Source organism: Phoca vitulina, unplaced genomic scaffold (genome assembly GCF_004348235.1).
Source record: "Phoca vitulina isolate PV1807 unplaced genomic scaffold, GSC_HSeal_1.0 scaffold18, whole genome shotgun sequence".
Lineage (NCBI taxonomy): Eukaryota > Metazoa > Chordata > Mammalia > Carnivora > Phocidae > Phoca > Phoca vitulina.
Window position 1 is genome coordinate 33,543,111 of NW_022589721.1, and position 17,659 is coordinate 33,560,769.

The 17,659-nt window shown below is 60.6% G+C and overlaps 1 protein-coding gene across 3 annotated transcripts in view; it reads right to left on the reverse strand.

Moving 5' to 3' along the window:
- The window catches only part of TSNARE1 (t-SNARE domain containing 1), a 144,814-nt gene that overhangs the window by 65,491 nt on the left and 61,664 nt on the right, over window positions 1-17,659 (reverse strand). For 2 of the 3 annotated variants that reach the window (XM_032415701.1, XM_032415700.1), the window contains exons 8-10: window positions 15,631-15,705; window positions 15,069-15,128; window positions 5,777-5,938 (exon numbers count right to left, since the gene is read on the reverse strand). In XM_032415701.1, the coding sequence (XP_032271592.1) occupies window positions 5,777-5,938; window positions 15,069-15,128; window positions 15,631-15,705 (297 nt within the window). The remainder of the gene's footprint in view (window positions 1-5,776; window positions 5,939-15,068; window positions 15,129-15,630; window positions 15,706-17,659) is intronic. The other variant, XM_032415702.1, reaches the window with a different exon arrangement.

A 17,659-nucleotide genomic window follows, 5' to 3' on the forward strand; every position in this document is an offset into this window, starting at 1 on the left:
ACTCGGGCCCCAGCTGTCAGCCAGACCAGTGCCCGGCAAGCCTGCTACCCACTGGCAATGGCTAGAGGCACGTGTCTGTCTCATTCAACCTCCACGGCCCCGGGCGGGCGAGTCACGGGCCCACCCTCCAGGCAGGAAGAGCCAGCCTCAAGCAGGACTAGGTAAAGGGCCGTGGGTAGGCAGAGCTGGGCCCAGTGGCCGCCCAGCTCCTGGACTCTGCACACCTGGGCGACCGCTTGCACCCTTCCCCCACCTCCACCCCCGGGGGGAGAGGCTGACGGAGAGGCAGGGGTCAGACACTGTCGCCCGCCCGCAGAGCCCAGCTCCTGAGTCAGGCAGCCTGGACTCACGTCCCCGCTCTGCCACACACGAGCTGCACGGCTGGGCCAAGTGGCGTGGCTTCTCTGAGCCTCCGCATCGTCTCGGATAAAATTGGAACACAGGAGTGCTCACTCTCGCAGAGCTTTTGTGAGGGCTGATAAAACGATGCATATAAATACAGGCAACAGAGCTCTCTGATTAAGTCACAGATCTGCTACAGAGTCCCCGCACGTACAACTTATTCATCCCTCCACCCACCACCCATCCGGCCAGCCGGCCCCCGCGCATCCACCTACGCACCATGCATCCCTCCGTCCCCCCATCCATCCACTCATCTGTCCTCCCCTCCATCCGTCTCCCAACCACCCGTCCCTCATCCTTCCATCCAGCCATGTGTTTGTGCAAACGACAGTCATCGATCGTCCAGACCGTGTCGTGTGTCCTCTGTGGTGTAGGAACACCGCAATGACCACAACAGACAAGAGTCCCTGCCTCCGTGGGCTCCGTTCTCGCGAAGAGAAAAATCACAAGATCATCCATGACATGGTATGTTCGACAACGCAGAGGAGAAAACTGGAATTTTAGACGGGCAGCACCGGCGCCAGGACCTGAAGGTACAAAGCGGAAGGCAGGTGCTCGAGCATCTGGAGGAAGAGGGTCCAGGCAGGGAGGCCCCGGCGTGTTCAAAGAACCAGGACGCCTGGCGGAAAGGGGCCGAGGGAAGCGTGCGCCCCACAGAATGGTGCCGGGGGGCCTGGGAACCACCCCAACACACCGGCTGTGCTATTCCTAACAAGGCAGCCCGGCACGCCTCCACCTCCGTGACTGCCTTAACCAACGGGGCCGAGGCGAGGCCGCGGGGCGTCCAAGGCTGCGTCACAAAAGCACGATGGATCCTCCACGTGAAGAAGCTGGGAAGAGCCTAGCACCAGGAGACATGAGAGTCTTCCCTCCCCGAGAGAAGACCGGCCCCCGGAAGGGTCCCTCGCCGTTACTGTGTTGGCACCCGGGCTCTCGGCTGACCTCAGCGCCCTGGTGACAGCAGGGTCTCCCGCTGGGGTGAACCCCTAGTCAGCAGTAGCCCACACCGGGCCTGGCAGAGTGTGAACTGGGGCTGTGAACTGGGGCATGGGCCTCGAGGAGCCCCCAGGGAGGAGTGAGGCAGGGGCTGCGGGGGCTGCTGTGAGCTTTGCCCTGCCCCACCCACACCCACCAGGTCTGGCTCTGCCCAGGTGAGGCCCCTGCCAGGCAGTCCATCTCTGCAGCATACCGTCACCGGCAGGCTGACAACGATTTTCGTGTTCCCTCAACCCTTTCAACATGGTCCTGCCTTACAAATAAACAAACTGAAGCTTCCAGAAGGGACCCCTCGGGGCTCCCACGGCCAGGCAGTAGCATGGCTGGGGCTGGGACCCTGGGCCAGACCTTCACTTCCCCTCTGCGACCACGAGCTGCCCGAGGCCAGCCAGCCCCTCCCCACAAGGGACAAGGAAGCTCCCGCTGCATCCACAGCGGCCCCTCCAGACTCCGCAGTGAGAACTGCCCTTCCTGCTGGAACCGGCTGGCTGCCCTGGTGGTGACAGGCCACACTGGACCATGGGCGGTCTTGGCCGCAGCTGTGAGGACAACGGACAAGCCACCTTCCTGGGGCAGCCTCATTCCCAGGAGAAAGAAGTGAGGGGTCTCCTCGCCTGCACCTTGGAGCACGAGGCCCTAGACACGTACCTTCCGCTCCTCTGGGAGGTGGGCGCCTCCAGGACAGGGGACTCAGCCGAGGGCTCCAGGGGCAGCTTCCCACAGCCCACTACCTGAGGGTCCCCATTTCTGACAGCCCCACAAGACTAGGAAATGGGCTCAGAGAGGGGATCTGAGGCCGGAAGGGACGTGAGAGGCTGCGGCCCGGAGGGCTGGCTCTGCCCAGACTGGCCATGGCCTTGCTGTGCGTGCTCCGCTGTGGCGGGCACAGGATGAGGGTACACGACCGGTGGGAATGTGAAGAGGGGATTGCGCCCTGCAGGCCAGACTCCCGGGAGGCAGGGGCGAGGCCACAGAGAAGGAGAGGCTGGTCGGCCGTGCAGGCACAGCCGTGGTGGACAGACAGACCACCGAGGGGCAGCACACAGGCCTGGGGACAGAGCTGCCCACCGCCCGGCCACCTGCCAGCCCCCGGTGGGGAGCGGCAGCAGCTCCTGGACGCAGCTTAAGCGGGTGCCTCAGCAGTCGGCTTCCTCCCGCCCACGCCCAGTTAGAGTCCTAGCTCCCAGCGGGACAGAAACGGCCCTTCCCGCTTTATAGACAGGGCTGCAGGCCAGGAGGCTGCCAGCCATCAACACCCAGCCCCTGGGGGCCCTGGGAGGTGTGGGGTCACCCAGGTCATGGCCCACCGAGGACCAGTGTCAGGTGGTCAGTGTCAGCTGCCTCCAAATCAGAGGCAAGGAGAAGGAGCCCAGAGAGGCCAAGAGCTAGCTTGGTGGAAGGGGGCCATAACTCACGCCTCCTCCGCTCCCTGTCGGAGGGGCCCATCCTCTGGCTCCTGCATGCATGCTGTTCACCCTGGCCGGGCCCTCTGGATGCACCTCACCCAGGAGGAGCCAGGGCTCAGGCCACATGGGCCCCAGCAGTGTGGCCTCCCCATCAGGAAGGGGGGGACGGTGTCCTGACAGCCTGTGCCTGGGACCAGTGTGCCTGGCCTGGCCCCCTCCGCAGGTGCACGTCCCACTGGCAGGGGCTGTGCAGAGCCCACAGGCCGAGCATGGCCATCCCCGGGGCGGTGAGCAGCTACCCAAGCAGCCAGGCACAGCCCTCCGTGGCCGGGTGTCCCCAGAGCTCCACCTGCACACAGTGCTTTCCCTCTCTAGTCTTCCCACGGAAACAAAGGAAGAGGCCCTCGTGCTTCGCGAGGCCACCAGCCCAGCCTGCAGGTTACGTGGAAGCCTGTCTGGGGCAGGGGTGTCAGGCCAGCCGCACCGCATGGCCCTGCGGCCCTCCTTCCCACACTGCACACGTGTGGGCAGCCCTGATGGGAGCGGGCCAGCACTGCCCCAGGCCCACCGCTAGTACTCGGTGATGGGAGGGTGGAGCATCGTCGGGGCGCAGGAGGCCGGAAGTCAGGAGGAGGACCCCAGAGTCTAGGCCTGGGGCGGCTGTGCTGATAAGGCTGCCTGTGAGCGGCCCTGGCCTGCAGGGCAGAGCAGGGAGGAGCAGGGCGGAGGGGAGCTGAGCTGGGTGGGGCACAGGAGGGCGGAAGGGCAGAGCGGGGCTAGGTAGGGGAGGGCTGAGCAGGCAGGGCAGGGCTGAGTGGGGAGGAGCTGGGCTGAGCTGGTGGGGTGGAGCTGGACAAGGTGGAGCTGTGTGGGCCCCGGGCAGAGCTGAAGGGCAAGGCTGAGAAGGGCGGGGCACGTGGAGCTGGGTGGGCGGAGGTGGGCCGAGCAGGCTTGGGGGGGGGCCGAGCAGGGTGGGGCCCCCATCCCCAAAGCCAAGCAGGTCTGCAGGAGGAGCAGAAGCAGCCCAGCAGGATGGAAGCAGGGGGCGGAAGGACAGCGCCTGCGGCTCTGAGGGCCAGAGGTTTGGGCCCAGGCACCCCGCGTGGGGGTCGGCATCTGTGGGGCTCCAGGCCCCCATCCCACCCCTGGGCAGCCACACTGCCAAAAAGTGGGCCCAGGGCTGGGCAGGCAGAGACCCACCTGGACAGTGAGCTGACGACCCTGCTGGCCATGAGCAACTCCCCCCGTGGGAGCCACGCGAGGATGAGAGGCTGCCTGTGGGGGTCCTCAGTGTCGGCAAGGAGGGCAGCGCAGACGGGGTGCAGGCCCCAGGCCTCTATCGCTGTGGTGGGGGCACTAGCCCGTCCTACAGTGCATTCAACCACTTCCGTCAGGCCAGCTACGCAGGGCCCTGGGGATTGGGCCTGACACGTGATGGGGGGCCCCGGAACTGGTGGACAGACAGACAGTAACAGGCTAGCCGCCAGAGGTTGGGAGGGACAAAGGGGAGATTGTGGGGGGCAGACTGGGGGTGGAAAGAAGCTCCGTTCCACAGGGGACTGCAGGTGGCGGCAGCGTGAGCCGGCCACGCATGTCCCGAGGCTGCCGCCCACACCTGCCCATACCGCTGTCCACTGTCCCCTGTAGCTCTGGGCAGCCCCCGAGCCCCCTGAGCAGCTGGGCTGCAGGCCGGCCCTGTGGGGGCCTGGGGCAGCCCACCTGTCCCCAGGACTCCAGCCTCTGCCCCCTCCATTCACACTGAGCAGCTCCGTCACCGGGACCAGCTGCACAACTGGGGACAGACCCACGGGCAAGCCCAACCGCAGGTCCACATCACCCTCGTGCTGCACATGAGGACATCAGCTCCCCATGAGGCTGGCCACAGTGATGCCCGGCTGAGCCCCGCTAGGCTCTGAGGGCCGAGAACAGACTAGCTGGATTCAGGCGGGTCCCACACTGCCCCAGGCCCCTCCCTCTCGGCTGATGGGGCCAATCACCCGTGGTAAAGCCCACCCTCTGCCTAGACACCACACAGAGAACCAGAGCAGGGCCCAGGCCTGGGCTACCCGATGTGGGAGGAACCGCACTCACATGAGGGACTCCTCGGAACCCCACCCTGCAGCTTCACCTTCAGAGGGGGACCCCGCCTGGTGCCAGGACAAGGCCCCATCCTCGAGCACAGCACCCCCCACCGCCCGGCTTCCCAACCTCTGCCCTTCTCCCCACCACCCACACGCGGTATGCCAGAGGGGCTGCCGGGCCCTTCCTACAGGGACCTCAGTTCTTGAGCCAATGGGGCAGATCTCCCTGCCTCTCGGGACTCCAGCACCCCAGGTCTTCAGGGGCAACCATGCTTGGATCCCTTTCTCAGCTTCTGGCGGAAAGCGGGTCTTGCTGTAACAGAGAGGACCGTCGGCATGCGTGCGTGCGTGCCGTCCTGCTCTGGATGTCCCAGCAGAGGGGAGCAGCCCATCGCCTTCCCTTCGAGGAGCAGGACAGTGTGAAGGGGCGGGGGCTTCACGGAGGCAGTGGCCGAAGTGGGGAGGGGGCCCCAGAAGTAAGGCTGAACCCCGCCTCCCTGGCAGGGCATCCACCTCCTTCCAGGGTGGGACGGCAAACACGGCAACAGGTCCTGCACCAGGGACTCAGTTTACCAACTTGCCCAGGTTCCTGTTTTTCTAGAAGAAGCTGCTTTCAGAGGACATGTGTCCAGAAACCCAGCCCCTGGAAGCAGCTCCAACTTCCCAGGCAGATGAGGAGACGGAGGCCCAGGGGGGAAGAGAATGCGCCCACAGGTGCACGCGGCGGCTCGCGGGGGCTCGCGGGGGCTCACGGGGGCTCAGGGCCCACTGCCGGCAGAGCCAGCGTCCCGCTGCGTTCTCAGGCGCTCCCAGCACCCAGGGACGAGAGGCCAGCGGAGCCGTCACTCGCACAATCACCCCCCACACACACTCACCAGGCCAGGTCCTCACCTCAATCTGCAGGATGGCCTCCTCACGCAGCCGGATGGCCTCTAGGTCCTCCTCCGTGATCTCCGGAAGCAGCGCCTGCTCCTGGCCCTGCCACATGCTGTCACCCCCATTAAAGATCTTTTCATCATCAGGCAGCTCAGCAAAAGGGGCCCGGGGACTCTGCTGACAACAGACACAGACCAGTCAGCGCAGGTGCGCCCAGCTGCCACCCGGCCCAGGCCACCGCTGCTCCCCGGGCTCACGGCAGGCAGCTCCCCGTCGGGGCTAAGGCTCGGCTCTGGGCACCAGGCGCCTCCAGGGGTCTGCAGGCCCCCCAGCCCATGCTCTTGGAGGGGAGAGGACCCACAGCCTGGGTTCTGCAGCCCTGACGGGCGCTGCAGCCACGAGGCCTCCGGCCGGCCATGCAGAGCTGCTGCAGGGATCAGGGACCGGCAGACGCCCAGAGCCCACCTCGGGCCATCGCAAGCCTGGCTTCAGGGCACACTCGGCAGCCCCCCACCCCCACAGCCCTGCTGGAGCACAGACTCCTCGCATTCCCAGCTCTTGGTGATAACCCGAGAAACGGCCCTTTGCACGTGGACACAAACGGCAGCTTCTCACAGGGCTGTGAGCCACTGGAAGTCCATTCCGGGGGCGGCCACAGGTCACAGTCAGGGTCCAGCCGTCAGGCAGGGGCTGCGGAAACGGAGGCGTGGCCTCCTACACAGCAGGGCGCACACACCACCAGAGGCGGCGGGTCCTGCACATGGCCTCGTGGACACTGGGTCCCAGGACAGGGGAGCCAGAGAGCTCTTCATGTCATCTCATTCTGTATTGATTGCTTTAATTTACCAAATTTTGGAATTCAGTAAAATGCGGCTTTTCCCTTCAATTAACGATTTGCTCACTGAAGGGACTCTGAGTACAAGTGAGCAGACGCGCAGGGGTGCCTGTGGGGGGCTGTCTCCACCCTGCGCACCCCCAGGGGTGAGGGAGTGCAGGAGGTGGGAATGGGTCCCACCGTGGAGTCCTGGCTTCACACGGAAAACGTGCAACAGCGAAGACGACGATGTGCCCGCCTCAGCCCCTCCCCCCGTCAGAAAGCCAGGCCCCGGCTCACAGCCCACTCCCCACCCTCCCACCCCCAGGTCAGCCGAGCTGCACTTCACGTCAGGGCTGGGGTGTGTGGGGGTGCGTACATACACGTGTGTACACGTGTGAGTGTGTGTGTAAGAGAAGGGACTCAAAGGGCCACTGGAGGATGGGCAGAGCCACCTGGCGACCCCATGCTCCTCACCTCCCAGTATGTCAAAGCTCCTTCCAGCCAGCTATCTCCAACAACCCCGAACACCCTGCAAAGGAGCACTGCATCCATTTTACCAATGAGGACACTGAGGCCAAGAGGCCAAGGAATCCACAACAGGCAGGACGTGAAGCTGGGACTCCAGGCTCCAATTCTGACACAGAGGAGCTCCAGGGCAAGAAGCGAAGAGGACCACATGCCGAGACCAGGGCTGAGGGAGGGGCCGGCCTGAGCCCCTGGCTGGAGCAGCTTCCTCCCCAGCTGACTCCGTCCCCCAAGCTGCACCCGGGCGTCCTCGGCTCCTCTCCTGCCCTCAGTCCGGCCTCAGGTGCTGACTCTGACCACAGCACCCTCCTCGTGCCCAGAGGTCGCACCGGTACGAGGACAGACGGCAGGGTGCAGCCGCCACCCCCAATCACCCAATGCTCGAACCCTGGTCGAACCCCCTCCGCGTGTCTGGGCAACGGGCTGGGACTGAAATGCAGGGCTGGCCATCCCTCACGGGACCTCCCTCCGCAGGCTCCACGTGTCCAGCACACTCCCCGCTGGGCGGCCCGGAAGGAGGCTTCAGAGGCTACCACCTGCCTCTTCTCTCCTTTCCCTTCATGACAAGCCCACCTTCCCACCCTCCTGTGCCACTTGGGGCCACAGGGCAGGGTGCTGGCCATGCCACGGCCCAGCACGGCCCCCACGGGCAGCCTTCAGAGGGCCTCAGCTGCGAGGAGACACCACCTTTCCCGCACACTCTCTGGGCCCGTGCTGGCCCACCCCTTGCCAGGCCCGGGGGTACAGCGGACAGACGGAAAGAGCCCCGTGTCCCGATGGACTTGGTGGACACAGAAACCAGCAAGTCACCCAAACAACAATTTCAGCAGTTTTGACAAAGGCCTGCAGAAGGCCCCGGTGGCCACGAGACGGCCACCACCGTGAGCCACGGCAGGGACAAGGCGGGAGGCCAGGTGCTCTTTCTCTGCAGCGTGGCTCACGACCTGTAAAGTGGGTACGCTCACGCTCAGGCAAAGAGGTCGACGGTGTGGGTCCACCAGGGGGAGTGGTGAGGCCCCCACTAACCCAGTTCTCCTCCAAAGCCGACGTTCTGCCCCCACACCACGCTACCACGGGAGGAAGCTCTTCCCCCATTTCCCCAGAGTCAGCAGAGGCCTTTACAGAAATAAAGACGTGGATACATGAACATAAAATAAAAGATCTAAAAAATCTGTTGATGAGCGCTACTGGTCCAAGGTGGCAATTACCACCTCCCCTTCCCGGCGTGGGCGGGAGGAAGTGAGCGGTGCTGGAAGGCGGCAGCGGGAGGGGCTGCCATGGAGCGAGCACAGCTTCTGGCCCAGCACCGCACTCTCTGGGCCTCAGTGTCCTCATCTGCAGAATGGACAAGGGCCCCACATCCCCAGGTGCTCACCACACAGCTGCGCCGCTGGTCTGACCTGTCCCGCATCCCTTTCGGGCACTGCCGGGCACCCTCGCTCCCACCAAAAGGGACCGAGCGGGGGTCTCCTCACTAAGCACTCACACCTGGGCCCAGACACAAGGCCCAGGGCCCAACCCTCGCTGGCTGCCAGCCTGGCAAGTTCCCTGGCTCCCCCCAGCCCTGTCCACCCTCAGCATGGCACTGACCCCGCCCCAGAGTCCGGGAAGGGAGCGAGCAGAATGAAACACCTCGCACATCAGCAGGTGCACATGAAGATGACATGCCGGCGGAAGCAGGAGGGGAGCCGTGAGGGTCCGTGCTGCCCCTGGTGCAGGCGCCCGCCCCCAGGGGCCCGTCCCATGCCAGGCCACACAGCCACCCGCTCCACTGGGGACACTGCCTGGGCACGGCGCTCGGGAAGCTTCCCGGGTACACCTGACAATCCCCGAGGGCCCCGTCTGTGCACTGGGGACAGAAACGCAGGAAGGCTCACCGCAAGCACGAGCCCTGAGAGGAGGAACTGGAAAAACCACCACAACGCCTACAGACCAGCAGGCAGAAGCGCTCAGACACGGGGTGACAGACCTGCCCAGGACACTACACGTAACCTGCCCTGGACTCTGGGGCCCGTGGAAGCAGCCTGACAGCTGGGAGCAAAAGGTGCCTGCATGCTGCACAGGTACGGCCAGCCCGCCCCCCAGGAGCGCGCGACAAGCTAGGGCAGCAGGACACGGCTTGGACACCTGGTCTCCTGGAAGGATCAGAAAGCGCCCTTTATTCTCTGCACAAAGGCCCAGTTTGGGATTAGGGTTTGCTGGCAAGGCGCTGGGGCCGGGGCGGGGGGGCAGCCGTGTGGCGGCTCTCCAGCACAAGAGGCGGCCAACAAAGACGGCTTTCTCCTCCCTCCAAGGCCGCGGTTTGGGTCCCACTCTGTACGGAAGAAACCCACCAACCAGCGCGACTGCCGGACCGCGGGGCTGAGAGCAGTTTCCCGTGAGAAGAGCCGAGGCGGGGAGGGTGCGCAGCGGGCCCCCTGGGTTCTCAGGGGCTCTGGGAAACAGGCCGTTTCTCGCGCACTCCGACCCCGGGCTCCGCGCAGAAACGTCCATGACCCTGGTGGGAGGGCAGGGGTCAGGGCGCGAGCCGGTCACGGGCTTGGGAAAACTGCTTCTGTGGAGCAGCCCAAGGCTGGTCATCAATCTCTCCAAATAATAAATGACGCTGTTTGTTGGCTGGTGGAAGTTTCTGGAGACTCGTCAAAGCCCAGAATGTCAGAAGTAGCATGACTAGAGCGATCTGTCCCCCGACACCCACGTGAAATAACAGCACTGGGGCCCAGAGGCCAGGGGCACCCCACCCTGTGCCCGGCGGGGAAGTACGACGGGAGTCCCAGCGAACACAGGAAGATGAAGCATGTCTTTCCCGCCATGGCCACAAACACACGGAGCTCTGGCAGAAACCTACGCTGAGCCGGCCGATGGCAGCGCACGCCGCAGACCGTCCCCACTGAGGGGCAGGAGCCAGCCCAGACACACACGGCGCTGCCCCCTGGCTGGGCCTGACCGGGTCTGAGACTGACCGTGGACCGGCCTGGAGGGCTGACCTGCTCATGGCCACGGCCGGCACTCGGCTCCGGTGGGAGAAGGTGGGCGGTGGGCGCCCCACCCCTGCCAGGACCGCCAGCCTGCAGACAGCAGCTCCGAAGTCTGCGAGATCAGTGTCACAACCACCCCTGTGTGGAACAGGATGACACGTCATCTTACTGTTCACAGTTTGCAGAATTCCTGGAAATACTCTCCTCTTCCATAATTCTCAGAAACACTGCTGACCATCCTCTTCCTTCTTAAAAAATGTGGCTGAAACACAACACATCTTCGGTCCAGAAATCAAAAGTGCACAGGTCTGAATTCTTACCAAGAAAAGACTTCAGGCAGGACACGGAACATCACCAGGACCCCAGACGCGCCCCTGCAGCCCCCCAGCCATCATGCTGCCCCCAACCAAGGGAAACACTGTCTGGCTTCTAACCCTGCCCATTACTTTGGCCGGGGTTTGCCCTCCCTCCTCTCTGGTTTCAGGCTTCTTTGGCTCAACACCCTGTCTGAGATCACACGGTGGGCCTGCTGGCGACTTCAGGTGAACGCACATGTGCATCCCCACCGGCCGTGCGCTTGGGGAGGGACTGCAAGGTCGCAGGAAAGAGAACACATGAATCCAAGAAGTGTTTCAGGGTCCAGAGGGTGGCGTCCGCTAGCTCCCATCGGCATAGGCTTCCGGCTGCCCCACAGCCTCCCGGCACTCTGGAGGCTGGCTGCGCGGAGTACTCCGGTGGGTGCGAGGGGGCGGGCAGTGACCGAGCCCCATGGGCTCCTTCGGCCTGCTTCGGATCACGCCTGCTGAGCACACGTTCGTGTGCTTGCCAGCCATGCGGACGTCCCCTTTTGTGATGTGCCTAAGGTTCTTGCCCTTTCATGGTTTTGAAATGAGTTGTCTGCCTCTTACTGATTTCTTAGAGATCTTCACATATTACGGACATCAGTCCTTTCCAGACATGCGTATGTGAACACCTTTCACACTGATTTTCACTTGCTTAAGGGTGTGTTAATTTAAGGAAGTCAAGTTGATCTGCTTTATACTCGGTATGTTTTCATCTGTGTAAGAAATGCCTGCTCACCATAAAGATGTGAAGACAGACTCCTATGGTATCTTCTAGAAGCTTCATTGCCTTATCTTTCACATGGAGGTCCACGTTCCAGCCAAAGTGCTTCTTGCACGTGGGGGGCGGGTTGCGGTAAAGGACCTGCTGGCCGTGGCAGTCCTGTGCATGCGCCCTCCTGGCCCCTCTCAGCCACGTAAGAACGGACCACGGCCTGGAGCACTTTCTCACCAAGAGACAGAGTCTTCACAGCTGTGCCAGGCTTGCTGGCTCGTAAGACAACGTCTTTCCCTGTTTCAGACTCGATGCAGACTTCTTTGTTCGGCGAAAGCACGTGCATCCCATGGCACCTGGCCAAGCCCACTGCTGTGTCTGTCCCCTGCGTGGAGGGGACAGGGTCCTCTGCTCCAGTGCGGGGGAGGCGTGCAAGCCAATGGCCCTGCATCAACCGCCAGGAGGGACCCACTGGCCACAGGGGACCATGCCCACCGCGGGAGCGGATCTTGCTGGCTCTTCTCTTCACAGGGACTGAATGCACTGTTTCCCTGGCTACTCCAACACCGAGATGCAGAGCTAGGGGTGTCTGGACTTGGACTTGTCATTTGCTCACCAGGATCCTTTTTCCCAGCTCAAACCCTGAACAGACCCTCCATTCCCTAGTGCACGGCAGCACCCCTGCTCCAACAGCTGTTCGAAGGCTTCTTCCTAGTCCCGATGCCATTCCAAATGGTGTCACTTTCTAAGTTTCGTTTGCACAGTCTTCTGCTAGCACACAGTGCTTCCTTGTATACTGACCCTGTTACCACCGCTTATTAGCTCTAAGTTCACTGCAGACTCGTCCACATCTTCCAGTAATGCAGTCACGCGGTCTCTGATGGGGCTTCTTCCTCCCCAGGTCTCCATACGCCTCTCACTTCTGTGTCGTGTCTCAGGGCACTGGACACGCCCTCCAGGGCGGTGGGGAAGAGAGCAGTGCTAGACCCGCGTCTCGTCCTGGGTCTCAGGAGGGAAGCTTCCAACGTCTCAGCAGTAAGGGTGGCACTAACCGTAGGGCTTCTGAAGACACCCACCCCAGGTTAAAGGCGCTCGTATCCACCAGCCTGCCGAGAGTGCTGCTCCCCACCCTCGGTGGTGCTCTTCTCTCCCTATTGGGACAACCCAGTAGATTCTCTTACTTTATGAACACGGCGGCTTACATGGGTTATTTCCAAACGTAAACCAACTCCGTACCCCCAGAATAAGCCCCACTTTATAACGATGTATTACCCTTTTACATACTGCTAGATCTAGCCTTTTAGTGATTTGGTTAGGGTTTTTGCCCCTATGCTCATGAGAGAACATGTTAGTTTCCTTTTTGTGACACCCTCGTAGGAACTTGGAATCATGGTTTCCTGGCCTCGTAAAGCAAGGTGATATGTATTCCCTCTTTTTGTGTTTTATTTAAGAGTCTGTATAAACTAGTAACACTTATTCCTCAAATATCTGGAAGAATTCACCAATAAAATCATCTAGGTCTAGAGTTTTTTTGGTGGGATTTTAACAATGGAAATTATTTAATTATTGATTTCATTTCTGTAATAAATACTGGGCTTTCCAGACTTTCTGTATGTCTTGGTAACTTACATTTTTTTCTAAAAAAAAAAAATTTTTCTATTTCACCTGTCAAATTTATTGATGTAAAGTTGTATCATAGTATCTTCAAACTTCTATTTTTCCTAGTGTGTAACATCCATGATATACTCATTGTCATTCCTGATACTAGTAATCTGTTCTCTATATATCGTGACTAATCATGTGGGATTTATTATTAATCTTTCTAAAAAAATGTTTTGGCTTTGTTGGACTTGTCCAATATGCATCTACTTTATATTTCATTGATTTCTGCTTTTTGCTATCTATTTTCTTAGAATTTAATTTGGTGTTGCTTTCTCAGCTTCATGAGATTGAGAATGAGCTCTGTGACTTTCACACTTTCTTCTTTCTGAGGGAAGCATTCGGAGCACTGCTTCAGCTGCATCCCAAGTTTGGATTTGTTGCATTCTCTCCATTGTTCACTTCACGATGGTTTCCAATTTCCACTGTGCTTTCTTCTCTGATTTATGGGTTCCTTCAAATTGTATTATTTTCATTCCCAAGCCTGGAAATTGCCTTTTTGGTATCAAATGTGAGTTTAATTGCACTGATCTGAGAACGTACTTCGGGTCGCGTCATCCCTCTGGAACCTGCGGAGACTGGCTGGAGAGTCCAGCACGCGCTGCACACCGGCAGGAACGCACACTCTCCCGCACGCTCTCCCACAGCTGGTTACCGTGTCGCGTGCGACCATTTGGCAAGACCATGTTCATTAATCACACTGACAGAGTCTCTCAGACCCTCCCCGAACTTTCCTGTTTCCTTCATTAGTCGTCTCGACAGGTGTGTTATAATCTCCACCTGTGACTGTGGATTTACCATTTTTCCTTTTATCACTGTCGGTTTTGTCCTGCGTATTTTGAGGCTATGTTATCAGGCACAGAGGCAGAACCGCATCTTGTACGTGAATTACCACGCTGTCCTGTGAGGCAGGGCCGCCGCTCCGCACGGACTCGCTCGCTCTGACCCGGGCACGGGGCGCCGGTCTTCCTTGCACGGTGGCTTCACACGTATCTCTGTCCATCCTCTAACTCTCTACACGTTTCTGGATTTATAGTTAACCAAGTCTGACAATCTGGGCCTTTTCATCGGAGGGGTCAGGTCGTTCTGATGGAGTTATAAACAAACCTGGTATAAATCTACCATCTTACAACTTGTTTCCTGTTTTCCTTCCTGTTTTCTTTTTTCTTTTTTTGGCTTTCTTTTAAATTAGTCAAGTATGTTTTATTATTTCCTGTTTATATTAACTTACCATGTAACTGATATTCTCGTGTTGTCCGTCAGCGTCCCCTGCGTAAGGCGGGACGCACTGGCTCACCGCAAGCTGCCGTAGGCCACAGCTCCTGTCGCTTCTCGGAGGCTGCAGACACGCAGCGTCCACGCGGCTCATCCCTCTTCCTGTGCCGCCCACCGGTCAGGCTCCTGGGAGTTGCTCCGCATCCAAGCCCCGCAAGGAGGGACCATTGTTCAACAGCCAACGTTAGCTCAGATGTGTCCACACATCAGCGCTTCCAGGACGCACGGCCCCTCCCGCTGGCACCCGTCTGCCCAGGACCACTTCCCTGTGGTCCTGTCAGAGTTCTGTCAATGGCAAGTTCCCTCTGTTTATGCTTCTCCAAAAACATTTTCATTCTACCCTCATTTCTGAAAAGTATTTTCAGCAGGCATGGAATTCCACGTGAGCAACCACTTTCTCTCAGCACTTTAAAGACGGCTCCGCGTTGCTGTCCGGCTTCCATGGACCCACCTCAGGCATCAGGTGTAAGTCTTGTCACTCCTTGAAAAATGACGTGACTTCTCGGGCTTTAATCTGCTTTTAGGATTTTTTTGTCTTTGGTTTTCAAATTTTTATTACGATATGAGTACAGGTAAGTTTATCCTGTTTATCACAGAGGTTCTTTAAGCTGTGGCTTGAAATATATGGAAAGCCTTGGAAAAATCTCAGCCGTTACACCGTCAAATGCTGTTTCTGTCCACTCTCTCCCCTGTTCATCCAGGACTCCAGGCATACTCGCGCCTCCCATGTCTATCAGTTTCTGCTCCCCGGAGGGCGGGTCGGGTCCAAGTCAGTCCTGCGCAGCACGCAGAACTGTCCGCACTCAGGACTCCGTCTCCAGCCTATGCCAGGGAACTAAGGTCAAAATGCTGGTTTTTAAAAAGGTTCTTTGCCAAGTCAGGCCCCCTCAGATGGGGCCTCTGCCCAGTGCTTCCCACTTCTCCCCAAGCACAAAGGGCACTGGGTGCTAGGCCGTCACCTAACGCTCACGGACCACGGGAATCACTCGGCACCCACCTGCTGTTTGCCACCCCGCTGTGCCGTGGGAAGCAGGGCTCTGGACTTCTCTGCAATTTTCTGTTAAAGAATGGAGAAAGACAGGAAGAACAGAAAAGGTGGGGAAGAGAGAAGAAACGGTCAGATAAGCACAAGGTAGTGGACAAGACCTGACAGCAGAGCCCACCTTCAGCTCCGTGACAGGACGCAGCTATCCTGGGCCTCGGGAAAGCTGGGAGCCGGGCTGGGTGCCAGGCCGGGCTCTGCCAACAATCTGGTGGATGGCCCCCTCCCCCACACGTAAGCCCTGGGTCTCAGTGTCCTCACCTGTCAGAACAGGAATGCCCGTTCTTCCCACTTGCCAGATGCCTCCCAGGCAGCACCCGCAGGTCAACATCCCTCACTACACACGTTGAGGTCATGGCTCCTGGCAACTGTCGGCTGTCTACAGGCCTGGCCCTCCGTCTGCTCTAGGGCACGGGACCCCCACCAGGCCAACCCAGGGACAAGACTGCCAGAAGGGGAGCTGCAGGGCCCGAGGCCCACCCCACCCGGCCCGCCAGGTCTCCCTGGGGAGCCGCACCTTCTGCACCACGCCGTAGCGCTGAATGGCATCCGCGAGCTGAGTTTTCAGGCGGTCCAGCTGAACACACTCCTGCTGCAAAGGGAGAATGTGGGCTATAAGGACAGCCGAGGCCTTGTCCCGCCCGCGGCCTCCTCCATCCCTGGGCGCTGCAGTTCCCCACGATCGGCCCCCCATCCGCAGCCTCACGCTGCCACCACCGCTCTGCTGTTGGACCGGGCTCATCCCCGTCTACTGTGCCCCAGCCATCAAAGACCCGTGTAGACGCCACCCCCAGCAGATCCCGCATCTTCAGCCCTGGCTGCGGAGCGAGGCGCTGCTCCACCACGATGCACCTGTCTGGTCCCCACAACGAGAAGTGTTACGACTTCTACCTGACGGCTCAGGAGGCCTCAGCCTGAGTTCTAAGTGGGCTCATGGCTGCACGGGGGTGGAGGCAGGCCAGGAAGCCCGGCCGCTGACTCCAGGGACCTGCGGCTGATCACACGCCCGGCTGGGTCTCACCCCCAGGGTCAGAACTGCACTCGTCAAACCTCCCTCCCACCACCAGGCGCTCGGCAGCGCGCACGGCCTCCATCCTTCACGTCTTGTTTGCCAACGCACCCCAGCGCCCCGGGTGATGCCTGGCACACAGCCAGCGCTCAAGACGTCCTGCCGAGCAGGGGGCAGACCGGCCAGCCCCGAAACCCGGCACTGCCTGCCCGGCCACCAGGACCCGACGCTCACGTCTCTCCACGCCGCACCGGCACAAAGCCACACCAGGGCCCTGTGCCCTTGCACCAGGACCACGACGTGGACTCCTGGACCCTCCTGCCCCCATCATCTCCCAGGAGAGGCAGACCCTGCATCTCAAGTCACAGAGTGTCCACCCCTGCCGGGGGGCCTCTCTCTACCTCCAACTGGAACTCAGCCCCGAGCTTGGTGCCCGCCCCTCTGCCGCCACCCTGCAGCTCACGTGAGCCCCTGCAGGAGAGCAGGCTGGCCACAGTCCAGGGGCACCAGCTTTCTGATGGGCACTTTTCAGAGGGACTCGGTGTGGCCCCATGTGACTGCGGGTCTGAGGAGCCCGTTTAGTGTCCGGGGGAGGCTCTCGTGAGGGGCACTCTGTGTGTGTCCCGGGACAGAGCCGAGAGCCCAGGGCCTCTTCAGCGCTCTCCGGGCTGGCTGATCCAGCATCAGCCCCGTGTGACGGGCACAGCCTTTTCTCCGAGGCAGCAGGGAGCAATTCCAGCGCCTCCCAGCCAGGCTGTCCGACCACGGAACGGTGAGAGCCTCATCTGTGGCCTTCTCTCAGCATCTCACACACAGTAGGTGCTCAGTCAGTGTGTGCTGGGTTCTTAGATGGGTGGATGGATGGACAGACGGGTGGCTACGTGGGTGGGTAGACAAATGGAAGGACACATTAGACTAAAGGTGATCCCTCCACCCCCCAAGGAACTCAAGCTCGGAGTCTTGGCCCTCGTGGTGCACACAGTCACCACATGGACTGTGGGCCCAGAAAAACCAGAGGGGCAATCTAGCCGAGACTCCTCCCTGGCTGAGATGCTTTGTGCAGGACATTCTCCAGGCCTCGGCGTCCCTCCAGATAAAGGGGCTGCGGACAGCAACAGGCAGGACGGCCAGACGCACCCGACGTGAGCAACATGCCCAGGGCCACACAGCACGTGGCGTCTGCACCGGCTCTCGCTCGGCGGACCGCCGTGGTCACTGGGTGGTGGCAGAGTCAGCTCCCCGGGCCTGTCACGGGAACCCTCCCCAGCATGGTCCAGCCTCTGTCTGCAGAGGCCACACTTCCACACCCCGGGCCGGACAGGCACCCAGGTCTGCCGGTGTAGTGGGCAGGCGCCCTGGGCAGGGTGTGATGAGCGAGGAACAGCTACGGCTTTACTCATGAACACGGCCCCTCTCCCAGGATGGCCGAGGGTTTAAGAGTAATTAAGGCTTTGTGACACACGCCCCCAGCCTTTGGGAATGGGAGAGGGCGTGGATAACAAAGATGGGGATGTGCTGACCTAGTAAAAGGGGGTGG